We start from the raw sequence: 19,261 nt of genomic DNA, 5'->3' as shown, positions 1-19,261 counted from the left end.
ACAACATGTAACGACGGACTAATGTTAAATGAAATGATAATTCCTCCCCTTCGTGGAGTGAAAAAGGAAGTGAATCTACTTAGCATTGAGGAGTTTAATGTATATGGGTGCATCATGCAGTCTTAATGTACATATCGTGAAACGAATCCCGTAAAAAAAAAAAGACGGTAACCATGAAGAAAGGTGGTTAGAAAGATAAACGCAGAGTCAGTCTTACCAACTCGGGTAAAGGTCTCACTGAGTGATCACGCGTCGTGACACACCCACATCTCGAGCTCGCTTCTCGCTAAAATTGTGGAGGCGCTCGCCGATAAGATAGACATCATCACGAACATGGACACGCCACGCCGCAATACGTCTCAACAACAGATTGACGGCCCAGGCACCCAAGACGACAGACAACATCGCTGGGAAGCTATAGCGGTACACGTAAGGCTGCAGCTCGACATGTGAGTAGAATACAGTCCACCGAAGAATACTACCTAGGAGCAACGGCAAAGCCACAGCCAAGGCAGTGAAAATCGACGCCGGAATGACCAAAGCCCTGGTGGCCACGCTCGCGTTAGGGTGGAGCCAGCCGTCACGGAAAATTCCGTTCAATACAGCAGCAGCCCATGATTGGCGGTTCCACAGGATCAACTTGATTGCCATTTGAATGTACAACACCCCTAGTGTCCAGTCCTGGACAATGTGTACGACATGGCTTTCTCCGGCTCCCAGGAAAGTGTGTATTGGAATGAGAACATATAGTTCTGCAAGGAGTCCAAAGAATATCGGAAGAAGAACCACCAGAGCCGCAGAGATGTAGCCTAGCCGAGCAACATCGAGGGCAGTGTTGACACACACTCTGATAAATTGCTGTGGGGACTGCATGTACGTCGACGGGTCCTCTCTCACCGCCAAGTATGCAATCCGACAGTAGTGAACCAAACACCAGGCAGCGCCAGCCACACATAGACCGCTGGAGAAGGCATAGATATCATTGACCGGAACGGGGCTCGAGAAGCAGGCGGAGATTATCCTGCGGCCAATTATTAGGGGAATAACGGTGATGCCTACTCCGGTGGCTGCAGCGAAAAGCCAAATGAGAAGAATGAATGCAGCAATTCGGAGCCGGAAATTAGGCGGGATATACACCATGGTGAACATCTTGTTGTTCCGTCCATGCAATCCATCTGGGGCGTCGAATTTCCCGTCTAGGCGTTCGTTGTTTTCCGTGACATCCAGAAAGACTTGAGTGCCCTTTGGGATTCGAACTTGGTCCGAGGCAGGCGCCCGCACATATCGACCATCTCGCAGGAAATAAACGTCTCGGTCCTCCTTCTCAGCGGCAGCCCGCTGGTCGTCTCCGATCACAGGATGCTCCCAATCGCCCTTTGCTCCTAGAAACAAGGCCCGCCATGTTCGCCGAACATGGCGACCTTCTTCCTCGCGGTGTCTGTCTGGGAAGAAGAAATTACTGAGGCGTAGGAAGTGAGCACATTTATGGAACCACCAGTCGTAGAGGCTATGTAATCCGTCCGATGGTTTAACGGAATTGATAAGCACAGGCATAATGAAGTTGTAAAATAGGAGGTCCACCGGGAACTCCAACATCGGAGCGCGAGCAGACCAATGGATAGGGAGAACTCCATCAAACGCATAATGGAGGCCCCAGACAACGCCTCCGAGACACACAATCACCAAGGCACCATAAACAAGCGCGCTGAAGCCAATCTTGCGGAGCTGGGTTGTGATGCTGCGCTCTAAGACATCGCGGATGGGGTGGAAGGTCGGATCATCAGGGTCTCGAATGAAGTCTATTCCAAGTTAGCACTCAGCAAATGAATCATTACGTTGAAATACCTACACAGGACACCTCCTCGCAAGATTTTTCGGCACATGGACACGAAAAGAGCAAAATGGAACATATAGCAAGTGCCAATGAACCAATGCACAAACAATGAGGTCAGGGGGGATGACGTTGTAAACTCGAGACGGGACACGACGGTGGCGTCGGAGAAGAGCGGGAGGAGGGCAATATCGAGAAGTGTACCACAGTAAAGAGGGAAAACGATCATCTCGATGCCAATGATGAGAATAACTTTCATGACACCGCCAGCTTGGATAAGTACGTCTGCAACAATTCCCTCGATCCGCTGCCCACGATTGGCACCAGTGAGGATTCCGGTGATTCGAAGGTAGAGGAATCCCATGATTGTTGTAAGGAGGTAGCCCATAGCAATAGCAATAGCGCGGTCTTTGGAATCCCAAACTGCAAGATCGTAGTCGACTGACGCAGTCCCTGACAAAGCCTTGCTGGTGCCCGCATTGATCAACTTCGCACCCGGGCTGGAGTACAACTGGGCTCTGGTGAAATTTCCGATTTGTTGTTGAACATAGACCGTATAGTTCTGCACTTGAGAGAAGTCCACGTCAAAGAACAATGCATCGGGAATGCCAAGTGTCACGAGTCGCAAGGGGAAGTCGTGCAAAACAAATTTAATCGCGGAGAAAGCAGATTTGCATAAGAACCCAAGACGGGCTTGATGGAGCCGAAGTGCCTGATGAGAGAGAACCGAGAACATGGGGATGTCTGATTCATGGAATAGGAGGAATGCTTTGACAACTTTGTTCAAGCGATTGGTACTTGCATCGATCAGTGATAACGAGGCATTTGTGACAGATTTCCCTTGAGGGATCCAATCTGCCACAGGAACCATGGTTGCAATTGGGCGTAGCAACAATTTGCAGGTGAAAGTAAGCCAGTACATGATATAACCCACGACTCCTACCAAGGTGTCGAGGGCAATATCAGCTAGGACAGTAAGAGCTGTCATAGGCACACCCACAATAAGCTCCAGGGGGTTGGCCAGTAGAACCAGTGCAATCTTTCCCCAGAGGTAGGGAAGCCAAATGCCGATAGCGACAGTAAAAGCAATCAGAAGAGCACAGAAGACTCCATTTTGCAGAAGGCCAAAGATAGGCCCTTGCATTCCAATGAGGTCCATTATTCCTTCAAAGTCATCGCCTTCGATTGCATCCACGTCATTCGGGTCAACCCCACCGTCACCCTCTCCGCCTTCAGCTCCATCAGCTGCTTGGTCGTCTTGGCGATTGAGGACAGGCACAAAAGGCTCTTCCATAGCCGGATCCTGGACGATGTGCTCATCATCTTCCAAGGCTGCTTCACCGGCGTTGTCATTCTCATTGAGAGTGATGTCGCCCCAAAAAAAATCTAAGAGCTGTTCTGAAATGCCCTTGGGAGCTTGAGGCTCCACTTGTTCATCTGTGTTTGCTGGGGGAGCGGGAGTAGGCTCAGCTTGATTTACTTCCCGGTGCGGTGGATGGCCATTTTGTTGGGTAGGCCATTGTGGTCCAGGGTCAAGATTGATATCCGGGTTGAAAGTGTCTCTTGCGTGAAGACCTGGACTATTGGGTTCGTCTGCCTGATGGAGTGGAGTATCCATATTTCGGTCATTCGGTGTTGAGTCGAATGCATTCATAATCCATTCAAGTTCGTCCTCGAGGCCATGCTCGTGAATAATCCTTTCCATTTCATCCCGATCACCATTGGCGCGAGCAAGGATGTCTCTGAAAGTAGCGACACTCGCAAGAGGAGGCGTTTCCATATTCTGGGCCGCAGAGCTCCCAGAAACGGGCGCTAAAGTATCGGCCAAATCTTCTGGGAATGAAGCCCGTAGTCCTAAAGGGTTTTCGTTGGGAGGAGCAGGATTGTTTAAATCGGCCCACGGGGACGGTGGAGAACCTGGAGGGGTAGGCGGGTCATTTTCATCGGCGAACTCTTCTCCTTGGTTCTGATTAGCGGGAGCCGGACGAGGAAGTGGACGGAAGACGGGGGCAGCCGGCATTTCCTGTGCTTCTGGGTGAGGAGCTGGGTCATTGGCACGATTGTTGGCATTGGCAATCAGTTGCAATGCAGCTTCACGCTCTCCTTCCGCTATATTAGCCATGGGTTGTTGCTGTACAACCCATTCCCGTATTAGGAAAAGGAGAATGAAAGCAATCACCACTAAAAGAGTGATGAGCTGGCCTTCTAGGGTGTCAATGATCATATTATTGATCGTCGGGTAGGGTGTGAGGGTGTTCAAAAACTTCACATCCGACAACCAGGAGGGATAGCGTAACTTCGATGAGCTTCCCAATCCAGTTGTGCTAGAGCCATTCTCCCCCATTGGTGACGACAAGCCTGGAAAGAGGAATCCGGGAAGCATCTTTCTAATCAGAGTCAGCATCAAAGGCTCACTGCCAGGGACACCGACAAATGAAGCTGGAGGAGATTTGTTGGCATCGTCAACCACAGGCATGGAGGCTGTAGAAGCCACCAGGCTAATCGTACTAGTAACGCCCGCAGTGAGAGCGTTTTTGCTCTCTACCAATTGACCGGCTTTGGGGGTAGTTTTTCCGTGTGAAGACCAGCGACCGTCTGCAAGCCAGAAAAGTGCTCGCCAGATAGCGCGCATCGACCAGGGTAGCCATCCCAACCAGACAAACGCCACAAGTAGAAACCGAAGCCAAGTAAGAACAGTCCGGCCAGATTGAGCAAGGGCTTGTCTCAAAAACAAAGGCGTCGGAAGGCTCTGCGGCATGTTAGGGTCGTAAAGCTTGGTGAAGCGAAAGTGCGTCTTGCACAGTTCACAATGTTTCTTTTGCGAATGTGCCAACCACTCGACTAAGCAGCTCTGATGGACGAATTTGATGCTCCCACTACATTTGCACGGGTAGAACAAGGGCTCATCCTCCGTCGCTTCACCATGGCATATACGGCAAGTATCTGTATCCTCCACGCCTCTGTCCCTCTCGTCGAAAGCCGGGTCGTTCATCAGATCGGGAAATGGGTTCGAACCCAAGGGGTTTCGGGTTGAGCTTGATGGCGTATCCATTTTTAGCCAGACCGCATCGAATCGACAGTATTCCAGGATTAACAAAGCTTCATCCTATCCCCAGGTGAATGGTGGGGGGGCTGATCTGGAGAGCCGTGGGAGTATAGTTTGCGCGTGGGATGTGACGTGCGACCATAAACGAGATTGAAGGATGGCAGCTGTTTGATGAGAAAGAGATGGCTGAGATTGAAAAAAGTATTAGCGAGTAGCCAGATAGAAGACAAAGGGCTGACGTTCTTACAATAATTGTCACCGCAGACCCTCATACTCGAGGAAACTTGAGCAACTGCACTTCACCAGATTGCTGGCCAGGCTGAGTACAGTGGCGTGACTTAGGTTTATGACCACCTAGCCCACCGCTATTTTCTGCCAGATATACTGCCGGTTGTATCGAGATCTGTGTTACATACCGCGCGAATCACGTGCCAGATCAGTTATAACTTGATAAACTTTAGCTTACACCAGATGGCCATTAAATTCATTCAATCTTTGAAGACGCTCCGATTGCATTCTCTAGCTCCCTATTTCTACCTTTTGCTATGGACGCAACAAATCCCACAGAAGAAGGAATCCTCCATGCGTTGTTCGGTCGCACAGTCGTCTGATTAGGCGAAAATCTCGTAAAGTCAGGCGGTATCCGCTCGTATCCGCTCGCACGAAGCGCAAACACTTCGTTTCATTGCAGCAAACACAACGATCCCTGTACCCAAAGTTCACGATGTCCGCTGGGAAGGTAATCAAGTTGTGTCGATCGCGATGGACTACATGTCTGGCAAGCGACTGGATGAAGTATGGGATATTTTGGATTCCAGTCCAAAGGTCTCAATCGCCGACGAACTTCATTCCTACATAAATCAACTTCGCGACTTGAAAGGTGAATATATTGGAGCTGTTGATCGGGGCAAGGCGGTAATTGGACGACGTATCTCTTGAAGGTGCCCCCTCTGATTCTGAGGAACAGTTCAACGAATATATCTTGGGAGATCTTGCGACACTACGCCAAATATGCGTTCACAGATAACCATGATATTGTTTTTACTCATTCCGATATCGCCCCACGAAATATTCTCGTCGAGGGAGGCCATGTCACAGCAATCCTCGACTGGGAAGATGCTGGATGGTACCCAGCATATTGGGAATACTACACTCGGGCTCTTCGACAGCTAAAACCAGTGCCTGACTGGCCAGAATATCTACCCGTAATCTTCCTCCCAAATATGAGAGAGAATATGTGGGCATGGGCTTCTTAGGTCTGCTCTTGAGCCACTAACTGATATACCATGGATGACACGCATACCTTAGGTAGTAGCGAATTGAGCGATCAATAATATGATCATGACTTTGATCTAACAATGTACACGATTGACGGATAAAGCTGATGTTCGGTTAAGGGCATCTAATAACCAAGCGCTAGATAGACCGGTCACATTGTGCTCGCTTGTGGGCGCTATATGAGCATGCAAAACCTTGTTTCTTCTTAAATGCCCTCTCAACCGAACCTCACTGGTCATTTTTAGATCTAGTCACTCTAATCCTAACATTGGAAGCGATAATTTACTCTCATTGTTTTTCAATCCAGAACGTAACATAGTCAGCAACACTGCCTCCGCTTCTACATTTAGAGGATCCGTATTAACTTACACACTACGTTTAGGCGGGAATGAAGGCGGTGTATGAAGGTGGTCACAGATTTATGGAGCACCTGCATAACCCACAGACTGTTGTATTTGTATTACGGAGCCCTATGACGGCACCGGATCGGATTGGCGGCAATGGCCAACTTTGTGTGGGATTTGTGTAATTAATCATGAATTGTAATGTAATACAGCTTATGCTGGGCTGGTGCCACCGATGACCTCACTCATATTCCATCCAAAAACAGTCCTGGAAGAACCGTCGGTTTTTTGAAGCCCATATCTTCCTACTTAGCGCAGAAACTCTCTCTCTTCAACCTTCTCCAATCCGGACGCACTTGCCAGCCTTATAGAGACCTGGTCTCGGCCTCGACTTTGAAAGGTCGTGACCGCGGTACCCCGTGAAACAGAGTGCCAAGGCTTGACGCGAGAGTTCCGCCTAGCTACGACTTACCTTTCCCCCCGGGCAAAACAGACTCTTCTGAGACACGTATGCATTTGACATCGACTAAGTGTCCTTAGGAAGCCTTCCCTGCAAAAGCTATACGCCTTGAAACGCGTCTGTGCAACGTTCTCGTGTGCCGCCAGGAACGTAGCCATGTCCGTCAAGCAGGAGAATGGCCACGCGGAGCCTTTGGCGAAGTCAAATGGATCGAAGTCAAATGGGCCAAGAGGACGGCGCCAGAAGAAGAGCGGCGGTCTGCGATGGTCTTTTGGGCTTGTTGTCAGGTAAAAAAAAAACTTCGCTTATCATTGTGAAGATAGCAAAAGCTGACCTCAACTTGACCATTAGGTTATGCATCTGGTACACATTGCTCACGCCCCTTTCTACGGTGTCCCTCAAGCCTTGCCGGGCTCACTGAGTCTTCTCCCCGAGTCTGCAAGCCTTACTTGATAGCTCGGTCTCATGTTGAGCCTCATCTGACGCCTTACTATGATACCTACGCCGCCCCCTACGTGGATCAAGCGCGCCCATACATCGAGACATTTAATCGGCAAGTTTACGCGCCCGCCTCCAAGTTTGCCCAGACTGGATACGAGAAGTATGGAGCGCCAGCACTGGAAAAGGCTCAGGCGTATGGCGCATCGCAATGGAATGCGCAGGTAACACCGAGAATCCAAGAGGCTCAAGATAAGGCATACCGACTTTACATGGCCCAAGTGGACCCCCATGTTCAGAAAGGTGTCAACGCAGTGTCGCCTTACTATGAGAAAGCAAGTGCCGCTGCTTTTGCCGTTTACTGGAACCACCTTGTTCCCTTCTATACCCGATCGCAACCTTTCATCGGCAAGACCTACACCGCAGGACAAGAGATCTTGACCACTCATGTCATGCCTGGTGCCCGCTATACCTGGTCATCTGCTGTGTACTTTGCTAATAGCTCTCTGTGGCCTCGTATCACAGGCCTCTACTCGGAGCAGGTAGAACCCCAACTTGTTAAAATTGGCCAGCGTCTAGCCAGTTATAGGGAGGGCAAACGACTACGAGCTGTTGTGGAGGATCTGGATAAGTATGGTTGGTTTATACTGTAATAAGATCATTTTACTAACAAAATTTTCAGCACCCAGTCTGAGCAAGACGTTACACCCACCAGCACCACTTCTGAAGAAGCTGTCCACACTACGAACTTAGCGACCGTTACCTCAACCGAGATCCCATCACCGCAGCCGACACCTTCTGCAGAGGAACTAGCGCAGCAATCCCGGGAGCGCATTGATACAGATCTTGAGCGTTGGCAGGAAAAGTTCGCCGCGGTTGCTGACAAGGGGGTGGTCGATCTCGAAGAACGACTCGAAGAAATCGTAGCGGCCTTGTCTCCAGCAGTGCTCGGGGCCACGGGCAAAGTCTCTCCACTGCTCTTCAGAGTGTCTCTGCAGAGAAGATTTCAGCTATCAAGCGCCGGATCAATGAGCTTGTTGAGACTCTGCCCGAGGAGGATGCACCAGAAGCAGAGCGGGAAGCTCAAGAGAAGTTGACTGCTGATGTGCGCGCGGCTGCTGTTGCAGTAAGAGATCGTGCTCACTCCCTACGCCAGTGGTCTCTCTCTTTTGACGAAGAGCTCCTGCGCCGCGTTGCATCTGCTGTCAATTCGACCCTTAACATTCTGGATAATATCCGCGATCTTGGTTTGCAAGAGATCGGAACGCGCTGGGCATGGTCAGATGGCGTCACATACAAGGACTGGACCAGGTACCATAACCTTAAGGCTCAGCTGGACGATTGGCGCAGTGAAATCGAGAAGGTTGGAATCAACCACAAATCGGTTGCCGAAGCCAGAGACGTTGCAACCGAGATTTTGGACGAGGCTATGGCCGTTGCCACCGACACTGCCAAAGAACTTATTAGACTCAAGGAAGTGGGATACTGGAAGTTAGCTGCTCGTGAAGTTAGCGATAACTTTGACACTAGAACTGAGGCCCCACCACCACGCCCACATGCAGAGCCTGAAACTCACGAAGAGAATTCTCAAGCTGTTGACGAGGAGGAGTCAGAACATTCCACCGTCTCCAGCTCTTCAGATGAGAACTCGCAAGCAGATGCTATTCCAGACCCGGATCGAATTGTCTCTGGTGAATCATTTGATACTGAAGAACAGGATGATGCTGTGGAAGCTGGGACCGAGGATGACGATGAACCCACCTCAGCTGATCCCATCGAAAAGGACGAAGCGGCTTCGGTGAAACGCGTCTTTGGTGGAGTGGCTGCTGCTGAGATCAAGTCGGCTTCGGCGCCTATTATTGACGAGGAAGACGAAGACACTATCCACAGCTTGGCAAAAAAGGCCGAGAATGCCTACTCCAATGTCTATGACGAAGCAAGTTCAGCATTTGCTGACTCGACGGCCAATGCTAAGTTTCTGTACGAAATTGCCAAGTCTCATGTTCAAGGCCAAGCAGCCGAATCCACTACCCCAGCTCATGCGCAAATTCTTTCTTCTATTGAGTCTGCCTATTCTGGAGCTATCAAGTATGCAACCGAACAGTTTGATGCTAAAATTGCTGCTGTGAAAGCGACACCAACACCCTCCTCGGTGGGACCTTTAGCTCAGATCTCTTCTATTGCGTCTTCGCGTCTCAGCGAAGGTTTGAGCGCTGCGTCGGAGCAGCTGGTCTCAATTCAGCCCATCGCCTCTGAGACCAACGCTGCGGCACAGCAGCCCTTTGTGCTCGATGCCCAGCGTCGCTATTATGAAGCAATTGGTCTCGCCCATGACCACTACTCCGCTTTTGTCTCGACCGCTTCCGAAGCCGTCTATGGCACTCCGACCCCTACTACTACTCCATTTGGTATCCAGGATGTCCTTCAGGGGGCTGAGTCACAATATGAGCACGTATCCTCCTTGGCTTCGGCCAGTCTCGCTGCCGTTGTGGCTTCTGCTAGCTCTGCTATCTCTGCCGCGGACGACGGTAAAGCGCAGCGCCTCATTGATGACGCTTCGTCGAGATACAGCGCAGCGATCTCTGCTGCTTCCGCCACCCTTTCCATTGCGTCTGTTTCGGCTAGCTCTGCCTTTTACGGCACTACACCCGGTCCGTTGGAATCAATATCCAGCCAGGCATCTGAAAACTGGGAGGCGTTGATCGCCAAGGCCAGCGAACAGATTTACGGCACCCCTGCTCCGTATTTGGAGCGCGCGCTGGACAGCTCGTCCGAACAGTTTGCGGCTATCCGCGATGTCGTCTCTGAACTCCTCGTAGGGAGACAACCATCTTTCACCGAGAGTGTGCTGAGCAAGCTTCGTGTTGCCTACGAGACGCCCTATCCCGCAGAAGCGCTGTCATCCGCCTCGAGCTATGCCAGCGAAGCTTACGAGACTGCCTCATCCGTCGCTGCCTCCGTTATATCGGAGGTTCCCTCCGTGAAGGATATCATTGCAAATGTGAACGATCAACTCAGCGCCGCTGTTGAGGCTGCAAGCGTCGGAATCTATGGTACTTCCAAGGGCCCTTATGAGCAAGCCACTGAGGCAGCGGCCGAAGCCTATTCTACCGCCTCTGCTCAAATCAGCGGCGCGGTCTTCGGCAAGGATCCCAGCTATCTCGATGTTGCTAAGGATGCTATCGAGGACATTCAGTCGAAGGCTAGTGCTGCGATCTACGGCGAGGAGCCTGGTGCCGTTGAGAGCGCAACTAGCCGTCTTGCAGCGGCTGTGGAGAGCGCTCAGTCCCGATTAGCCGATCTCGCTTCCACTGCAAGTAGTGCTGCGTCCGAAGCTGTCGAGACCGCTGCATCACACGTGGATGATGCGGCTAGCAGCGTCAAGTCCGTGGTCTCATCGGCCAAAGACGAATTGTAATGAATACGCATACTGGGGGCTTTTGTTTGTGGATTTCCTGCTTAATTTACTTTTCGTTTCCCTGTGTCTTAAGTTCACTCATTTGTGTTCAATTATGTTGCGACGGGGCCGATCTTTCCTGCTACGTGGTAGGAAAAGACTGTTCCTCAACGCATTATTCCCCATATAGTTTGTCACGACGGCAATATGTTCACGACCCTGCACCACGATTTTTTTTTTTTATTCCCTTTTCGGCTTTCTGCGCACTGCTGCTGCAGTCATCTCCGGAGGCCTGTGGCTCCTCCTTTGCAACGATGTAATTTGCGTACATAATGAAACCATTTCGAGTAGCGACTTCCTCAAGTGTCGGATGTTAGTAGAGACATGTATGAGTTCCTGTCTACTTGAGTCATCCAGACCTAGTTTGGCTTTCAAGTTCTTTTGTGACTGATGTCCAATGGTCAAAATTGCGTCTAGTCTCTGGAATTTGGAGGACTACCTAGCTACGTCAATTGAACCTGAAGGTGATGGTGGATCAGCAGTCAGAGCGACTATAGTCTCCTAGACGATCCAATAAACATATCTCCCGGTTCGAACGGCTGCTACCTAAATAGTATGTAACACTGAAATACCTCATTCCCAGCCGTCTCCCTGCCATTTTCCATCCTAGTCCCATGGTCAAGACACAGCATGATGACAACGAGCAGGTGCAAGAAATATGGAGATTTGGAAAATGTGATAGAACGATGAGTGACCCATTTGACTATCTATGAGTACCCGGCAAAACTTAGAGCGGTATGTGGACTAGTTACTGTGTATATCCGCGGCGGAAGCGTTCTCGTGACTTCAATATGAATTTCAGCACATAACGGCATGACAAAATAGGTGCAGAATTTCCTCCATTTACTTCCATCATTTATGTTTGCTAAATAATCCTTGCATTATCCGCAAAAGATAAGACTCGACGTCAGCGCATGTGAGACATCACGCGCCTCAGCTCCACTGCAGGCAAGTTGCAGGAAGAAGCGTCTGATTGCAGCCTTGGGGAATTTCCAGACTACCGGACAGCACGCTGCTTAGGACGGTCGCCTCGCTTCTCCTTTTTCATCTGTGTCTTGCTCTTTGGGCCCTGACGGGCGTCGCTTTCCGCACTGCCACCGCCCATTCCTGCGAATCCCTTCTTCACACCCATCACTGTTGTGTAAGCCAGATAGACCGAGTAGAACGGAATCACAATCCACAGCCACCAGGCCCGGTCATTGAAGACACAAGCGGCGAAAATGCAGCCATGGGTCCAGTACAGCACATCCCACATGTACTCGGTTAGTCCTGTAGCATTCAGGTCCTCGCCTGCGGTGCGCAGTGAGCCATCGGGGTTGAATTTTGGGCGACCCACAAGGTCAAGATAGTATTCAATGGCCAAGGTTGGGACAGCCAGGAAGAAATATGGCTTCAATGAGCGTGGTCTTCCAAAAACGAAGTGGAGAATGAGGAAAAGGATATGCAGGGCAGCCGAAATCAGGTGAGTGCGAGACAGGGTAGCAGCATTGCGAGTAGCAAGGGTTTTGGCAGCTTTCTTTCAAGAGGTGAGAATGGGTATACCTGCAACATGAGGGGTGGTGTAGGAGCTTACCTGGGCCATGATGAACAGCTGGCGGATATCTGCCAGACCAATGCTTGAGCACCGATGAGTTTCCTTTTCGGGTGCGTCTTCCAGAGATCCCACGTGCACCAGGCAGCTAAAGAGGGCTTTCAGCTATGAGCCCTGGAAGTTCCCCCCGTGTGGAGGCTGTACAGGAGATAAGATTGCATTGAAGTACATATGGATCTGTGTTGCCGCCCCGACCCTGACCGCCCGGCAGAAACCACGAGCCCTGGCGATGCAACCAAAATAAGCCCAAGCACTAACCTACTCCGCGCTTCATTTCTTCGAACGAACAGGCCCCTCACGCGATGCCTGGTTTGCTGTGACAGACTCGCCCAGGAGTCTGACTATGCGTAACTTTGTTTCTCTTCGAGCTCTCTTTTCACAACTTTACCGTTTGCGTCAGTTTACATTCCGTGGATCACTGTCCCGGAACCAGGTCTTCTAAACACTGCAATTTGCCTCTGGAAGCCCCATTTTAACGTGCATTTTGCCTTTCATCCGATGTTTTAGGAGGTTTGATGGATTGCTGGGCTTTGTTTTTCCTGTGACTGCACGCATTGTCTTCCCGCGTCGAACTTACTGAGCGGCGAACCCGCATGAACACTCTCTGTGTACACGACAACTCCGCGCAGCGCGCTTGATCTCAAACTTGATTTCGAGAAATACCCTCTCGCCATCTACATATCCCTATCGTTCGACACCTTCACCCCCCTGGCCCGTGCCACCCCACACGCCCCTCATGGCTTTGTCCACTGGTCATGTCGCCAGCCAGCTCCGACATCTGATCTACTACAACCTCGATAACAACTTGATTCGAAACGCGCTATTCCTTGCCGAACGCCTGCATGCCTTTGAACCGCGATCATTCGAGGCTCAATATCTCCTGGCTACCTGCCACCTGCACAATGGACAAGTAAAGATGGCGCTTGAGGCCTGCCAGTCTACAGGCACTCGGGGGCTACATGCTGGCTGCTCCTACATCTACGCGCAAGCCTGTCTAGACCTAGGAATGTACCTGGATGGGGTGACTGCCCTCGAGCGCAGTAAAGGCCAATGGGCCTCGAAGAACACCTGGAGTGGGTATTTTAACTCTTTGACCCGGTCAAGCATGACTAACGCCATAAACAGGCAAGCACAGCGAAACCCAGCGCCATCATCTCCCGGACGCAGCCGCGGTTTATTGCCTCCAGGGAAAGCTCTACAGAGCCCATAAGGATTTGAACAAGGCGGTGGATTGCTTCGTGGAATCACTCAAACTCAACCCTTTCATGTGGGATGCATTTTTAGGGCTGTGCGCAACTGGTTTGTTTGGCCGACTTGGACCCGAATATTTAGGATCAGGACCTAACAACTTCCGACAGGCGTCAACATCAAAGTACCGAATATCTTCCAACTGAGTCCCGAGCTTATTGCCATGGTATCTTCGTCAGAGAGTTCGGATACCGTGCCTGATCGCTTCAGTCCCACCGAAGGCTCTTTCCCGGTGCAAAATACTGGGAACCCTCTCACAGACCCTTTTACCGTGTCCAACCCCCGCGCTGACCCGGATGCAACTTTCGGTAGCTCAGCGTTGTGGGAGAAGCTGAACGGTAGCTCCGTTAGCGTTGCATCGCCTATCGCACCTGTTATTCACGAAGGCACAGAAACACCTCAGAGTAGTGGCTCCGAAGAATTCCGCATTGCTAATAGTGCAGCCGACTCTGAGTCTACGTGGGAACCACCTTTGGCACCAGCAAGAAAAAGCCGCACGATTCAACACATGAGCTTGGATCAAACAACGGGACAACCACCGCCCAAGATGCGCACAACGGGTATACGCCCTCGAACCAAGCCACGACCAGAAACAGACGAGGCTTCCTCCGAAAGAGAACCTCCACCCGCCCCGCGCATAGGTGATAGAAAGCGTACGGTTTCTGGTCAAGTTGCACACCCCGCCCCTCAACAACCTCCCGAACCAGGTGCGCCCCAGCGTCGCAGCGTGCGCCTATTCAATCAAATCAAGCCCAGCACCAGCAAACTCTCGGATAGCACACTGACCGGCAGGGATGGCCGTGAAATGAAGAAGGTGCGAAGCACCGCACCTCGGAGCCGACATGGAACCACATCTACCGTCGGCCGTGTAGTGAGCGGTAATCGTAAGCCTATGGAAGCATCTGACTACGAGGGAAGGAATACCGTACGAACTCCGTACCTCCTGTGCCTCCTCTCCCGAAACAAGCGGAGAAAACAAAAGAAATAGAGGCCTTGAATTGGCTTTTGGGCCTCTTTACAAAACTCGCGTCGGGGTACTTCTTGCTCAGCCGGTACAAATGCCCGGATGCCATTCAACAATTCAATTCCCTTAGCCAAGCTCAACGTGAGACACCATGGGTCCTGGCTCAGCTTGGACGCGCCTATTTTGAGCAAGCGATGTACGGAGACTCGGCCAAGTACTTCTCACGGGTGCAAAGCTTGGCGCCAACCAGGCTCGAGGATATGGAGATCTATTCTACAGTGCTCTGGCATCTCAAAAATGATGTGGAGCTGGCTTATCTGGCACACCAGACGCTTGAAGTCGACCGTCTTTCCCCACAAGCGTGGTGTGCTATTGGTAATTCATTCTCTCACCAACGAGATCATGACCAGGCCCTGAAGTGTTTCAAGCGTGCAACTGCGCTGGACCCCGAATGCGCATACGCTTTCACACTTCAGGGGCACGAGTATGTTTCCAATGAAGAGTACGACAAAGCCCTTGATGCTTACCGCCGCGGGATTAAGGCAGATCCTCGCCATTACAACGCTTGGTATGGCCTGGGGACTGTCTACGATAAGATGGGCAAGCTGGAGGAAGCCGAGCAGCATTTCCGCAACGCTGCTCTGATCAACCCAACAAACGCTGTTTTGCTTTGCTGCATCGGGTTGGTTTTGGAGAAAAATAATGAACCCCGAAAGGCCTTGGTACATTACGATCGGGCCTGCTCTCTAGCACCGCAATCCATCTTGGCTCGATTCCGCAAAGCTCGTGTACTCATGAAGCTTCAAGAAAACAACTCCGCCCTCGCGGAGCTGAAGATACTCAAGGATATGGCTCCTGATGAGGCCAATGTGCATTACCTCCTAGGCAAGATGTACAAAATCATGCACGACAAGCCCAATGCGATTAAGCACTTTACGACCGCCTTGAATCTGGATCCAAAGGTAAGGCAATTTCCTCACAGGTGTGAATTACGACTCTTATTAACTTTTCATCTGCAGGCTGCAACTTTCATCAAAGATGCAATGGAGTCTCTTGATGATGATGATGAAATGGACGACGAGGACATTGCATAGCTGTGATGTTTCCCACAACCCCGGGGCTTCTCTTCACGTTTTTTTTTTATTTTTTCTTCTCTTTTCCATTGGATTTGGGGGGTAGTTCTCGTCATACTTGCAAGGCGTTTCCGGCTTTTCTGCACAGCATCCGAGGGGAGTTCTCTTTTCCAGGTCTAGACATCTGGCCGGTGTTTCATTTTGTACATTATTGTATGAGGGTTGGGCATCATAACGAGCCGATGAAAGCAGCGCATAATTTATCCTTCCTCGCTTCACGTCTCCCTCCACTGTATCTGTGGGGCTAATGTGCTATTCGAAACCGTAACAGCGCGGGCTCTGACCGCTAGAGCTCCTGTAGTGTCACCCGCTTATACTTCTGGTACATCCGGTCATCTGCCGCGGTCAGCTGGCGGTGAGTCGGCGAAGGCAATAAAAAGGGCACCGCTCCACCACCGCCGCGGCGGCCAGCCATGGGCATACACTTCCTGAGATTTCTTCAGCCCTTTTCTAAACCTGCGAATGCTCCCTGCGGGTCGTGATCACATCGTGGTAATTTAAGGCTCAACCTCCACGAAGTCGCTACCCTGCACCCTTCCGCGCCGGACACGGACCCCCTCCCCCACCATGTCAATCAGTTCCTATGTGCAGTCGGGCATCAGCTCCTATGTGCTGATTACGCTATCACTTTTTGTACTCGGCCAAAAGGTCCCTCGCGCAGCTTTCGTCGCCCGCTGCTTGGCCTCGTATGGCTCCCTGATCCTCTGCGCACTCTACGGTGTGGTTGCGTCGATCGTTTTGCGGCTAGTGGGCTATGGCCGGATTTCCCAATGGGCCACGGCGCGGAGTTTTAAGTGGGTGATGCGGTTCACAACTGGGGTGCGCTTCGAAATCGTTGAAGGCGAGGAGTACCTCTCTACGCGCCCTGCAGTCTTCATCGGCAATCACCAGACTGAACTCGACGTCTTGATGTTGGGTGCCATATTCCCCAAGTACTGCAGTGTCACAGCGAAGAAGTCTCTTAGGAACGTCCCTTTCCTCGGGTGGTTCATGGCCCTTTCTCGCACTGTCTTCATTGACCGTGCCAATCGTGAGACTGCTATGAAGGCATTCGATGGAGCCGCAGATGAAATGCGCAACCACCGCCAAAGCGTATTTATTTTCGCAGAGGGCACCCGAAGCTACTCCGACAAGCCTACTTTATTGCCTTTCAAGAAGGGTGCATTCCATTTGGCTGTCAAGGCGGGTGTGCCTATCGTGCCCGTGGTCACGGAGAACTACTCGCATATTCTCTCTCCTAAGAACTGGCGATTTGAGTCAGGAGCTATCAAGGTCAAAGGTTAGTTTTACCCCGTGAAGATAGACCCGTTTAGACTTGCGCCGTCTATTGACTCGCTGAAACCAGTCCTCCCACCCATCGAAACCAAGAACTTAACTCCGGCCGACGTGGATGAGCTCACCACCTCTGCCCGTGACTCCATGTTGAAGACCCTCATGGATATGGCGCAGTCCGAAACGGACTCCGAAACGGACAAGACTTCGTCTCGCGCCAATGGCGTCTCAACCGGTGTTGAGATCTGAAAAGCTCCCCACGAACGTTTTACCTGAATCCCAGTTTTCTTCTCCACTCACGAGGAGATTCGGCGACTTCGACCATGAAACCATGGAATCGAACTCAGTATTCCCAAGGAACAAACCCCAATTTATGCCCTTGCGTCTCCAGAGCGCCTGTCCAACCTGTTTCGCTATTTATCTGATAGCTTCGTATGCTTAAGGGGTCTTCATACAGCAGATCGAAGGGTCAATGGCGTGGCATAACTCTGTATGGGCCTTCTATTGGTTTGTCAACAACTGGAATACCATTATGTCTCTTGGCACTCAATATTATGCGCCCCATCATGTTCCTCAGCCCCCCATTCTTTGTTTCCAGTTTCGAGATTCTAAAATGTACATACCTACGCTCCCAAAAAAAGAAAAATCCAATGAGTATGATTTATTTCTTCCTATTAGTATTAGGCCACCTCAGTGCGCTACGGACACTGTTGTAACCCCTGGGGTTCAAGGGTAAGCTCTAACCTTGTTTAGGATTAAGCACCAGATAGCACCCTCGCAGGGCTTTCAGGATGGACACAGCGCCCCTCAGCACAAGGCCGGACATCTAATTCGATATCAATTTCCTGCATCGGAAGCCACGGGTCTTTGATTGCAAAGGGGATGTTCCAAGGGTCTACATCACCGAGAACCTTCTTCACATTGATCGGGACGCGCCATTCTTCAGTCTCTTCGCCTGATCGAACTGTGATATGTCCAGGTAGGTGATGCAGATCAACGTTCTTCACCACACCCGGCACAACGCCCACAGGAAGACCCTTCGCTGAGATGGCAACAATATAATCCGATTCAAACGAGACAAGCTGTAGTCGGATATCCTCAAGCGGTTTCCCCGCCAAGCTAACCTTGACTTCGTTGAACGGCGGCCCCCAGTTCTTCGGCGACTGCGGGATATACTTCGGGTCCTTAGACGGCCTGTATGGCTTCGGCGCAACCAGGGGCTGCACAGGGTCGGGCGGAATCACATTTGAGAATTCCACGGTGCGCACCCAGGGCGCGAGGAGGGCATCGCCGGTCATCTTCAAGTATGCTTCCTTGAGAGCCCAATAGGAGTAAAATAGGCGGACTCCGAAGCGCACGACGCTCTCCGGCTTTTCGATCGGGGCGCCCGACTCGTCGACGTACATGGGGGGGAATGCCTTTGCGAACCCGAGGTGTCGGGCTCGTCGCAGGGCGGCAGCGGGGGTTTTCATGACCCGAAGCTCTTCGTCGGAGAACACGTCGACGAACATCGAGACGAAGTTGAGATATTCGTTCATGGTCGTCAGCGTGCGGCGCCGGTGCTCGTTCACGCAGGTCACATCTATGCCCAGGCGTGGCCTAGGAGGGAGGATCCCTCCTGCTGCATGGCGCAGGAGTTGGTCTTCTGATGGTTCGAGCGTGCCGGCTAGCCCGATGATGCCTGCTTGGTGGGTGACGTTGAATTCAATGCCGGGACCTGCGGCGGGCTTGTAGTATGGGCGGCCTTCTGGTGCTGGAGTGCGGGCGAGGACGATGTCTTTCCATGGCACGCTGCACGCATGGTGTATGTACAGGTATTTTAAGAGGTGGGAGGATAGAGACATGCGCCTGTCGGTGGCATGGTGGAATCTCCTCACGGCTTTTTGCTCGTCTGGGCGGAGGGCTTCTATTAAAGGCAGGTCTAGGCCGTGCGACTCCCAGTCTCGAGAGTCGATGTACCAGCGTACTGTGGTTGGAAGTCCTTGTAGGGTTGGGTCGATATTTTCTGCCCGTGGGGTATCCTGGAGGCCTTCTTCTAGGCTGATTTCATTGACCGCCATCTTTGAAGACGAGTCTTATAATGACATTGGAGCAGTATTAGTATATAGTGGAAATCAGATTAAGGATGTAATACTGATGAGAATGAAGCTGGACCCCACCGTTAGTTGGGGGCGTATTTCACCGCTAACCTCAGTTGGG

At 51.4% G+C, this 19,261-nt stretch overlaps 6 protein-coding genes across 6 annotated transcripts; 3 read left to right on the top strand and 3 right to left on the bottom strand.

Annotated features, from left to right (window-relative positions):
• Positions 1-234: 234 nt before the first annotated feature.
• On the bottom strand, positions 235-4,883 carry N7468_003068 (E3 ubiquitin-protein ligase SSM4; the record flags this gene model as incomplete). The annotated part of the gene is made up of 2 exons (XM_058472365.1): positions 235-1,799; positions 1,850-4,883. 2 exons carry the CDS (start codon positions 4,881-4,883, stop codon positions 235-237), a joined length of 4,599 nt encoding a protein of 1,532 aa, XP_058331368.1.
• Positions 4,884-5,639: 756 nt separating this feature from the next.
• N7468_003067 (Aminoglycoside phosphotransferase) lies at positions 5,640-6,133 on the top strand (the record flags this gene model as incomplete). Its single annotated transcript, XM_058472364.1, has 2 exons — positions 5,640-5,792; positions 5,867-6,133. The coding sequence occupies 2 exons, from the start codon at positions 5,640-5,642 to the stop codon at positions 6,131-6,133; spliced, it is 420 nt and encodes a 139-aa protein (XP_058331367.1).
• A 982-nt stretch (positions 6,134-7,115) lies between these two features.
• N7468_003066 (uncharacterized protein) lies at positions 7,116-10,815 on the top strand (the record flags this gene model as incomplete). Its single annotated transcript, XM_058472363.1, has 4 exons — positions 7,116-7,246; positions 7,363-8,028; positions 8,080-8,320; positions 8,383-10,815. 4 exons carry the CDS (start codon positions 7,116-7,118, stop codon positions 10,813-10,815), a joined length of 3,471 nt encoding a protein of 1,156 aa, XP_058331366.1.
• A 1,036-nt stretch (positions 10,816-11,851) lies between these two features.
• N7468_003065 (SND2/TMEM208 family protein) lies at positions 11,852-12,436 on the bottom strand (the record flags this gene model as incomplete). Its single annotated transcript, XM_058472362.1, has 2 exons — positions 11,852-12,370; positions 12,428-12,436. 2 exons carry the CDS (start codon positions 12,434-12,436, stop codon positions 11,852-11,854), a joined length of 528 nt encoding a protein of 175 aa, XP_058331365.1.
• Positions 12,437-13,181: 745 nt separating this feature from the next.
• Positions 13,182-17,311, top strand: N7468_003064 (anaphase promoting complex subunit bimA; the record flags this gene model as incomplete). The annotated part of the gene is made up of 8 exons (XM_058472361.1): positions 13,182-13,518; positions 13,571-13,744; positions 13,804-14,564; positions 14,612-15,639; positions 15,677-15,753; positions 16,062-16,145; positions 16,293-17,069; positions 17,136-17,311. 8 exons carry the CDS (start codon positions 13,182-13,184, stop codon positions 17,309-17,311), a joined length of 3,414 nt encoding a protein of 1,137 aa, XP_058331364.1.
• Positions 17,312-17,817: 506 nt separating this feature from the next.
• N7468_003063 (4'-phosphopantetheinyl transferase family protein) lies at positions 17,818-19,122 on the bottom strand (the record flags this gene model as incomplete). The annotated part of the gene is made up of 1 exon (XM_058472360.1): positions 17,818-19,122. The coding sequence occupies one exon, from the start codon at positions 19,120-19,122 to the stop codon at positions 17,818-17,820; it is 1,305 nt and encodes a 434-aa protein (XP_058331363.1).
• Positions 19,123-19,261: the final 139 nt, after the last annotated feature.

Source organism: Penicillium chermesinum, assembly GCF_028974085.1.
Source record: "Penicillium chermesinum strain IBT 19713 chromosome Unknown utg000003l:1.0-5111272.0:1.0-5115320.0, whole genome shotgun sequence".
NCBI classification, from domain to species: domain Eukaryota; kingdom Fungi; phylum Ascomycota; class Eurotiomycetes; order Eurotiales; family Aspergillaceae; genus Penicillium; species Penicillium chermesinum.
Note: the sequence above shows the minus strand (reverse complement) of the source record. Positions and strands in the feature narration are given on the sequence as shown.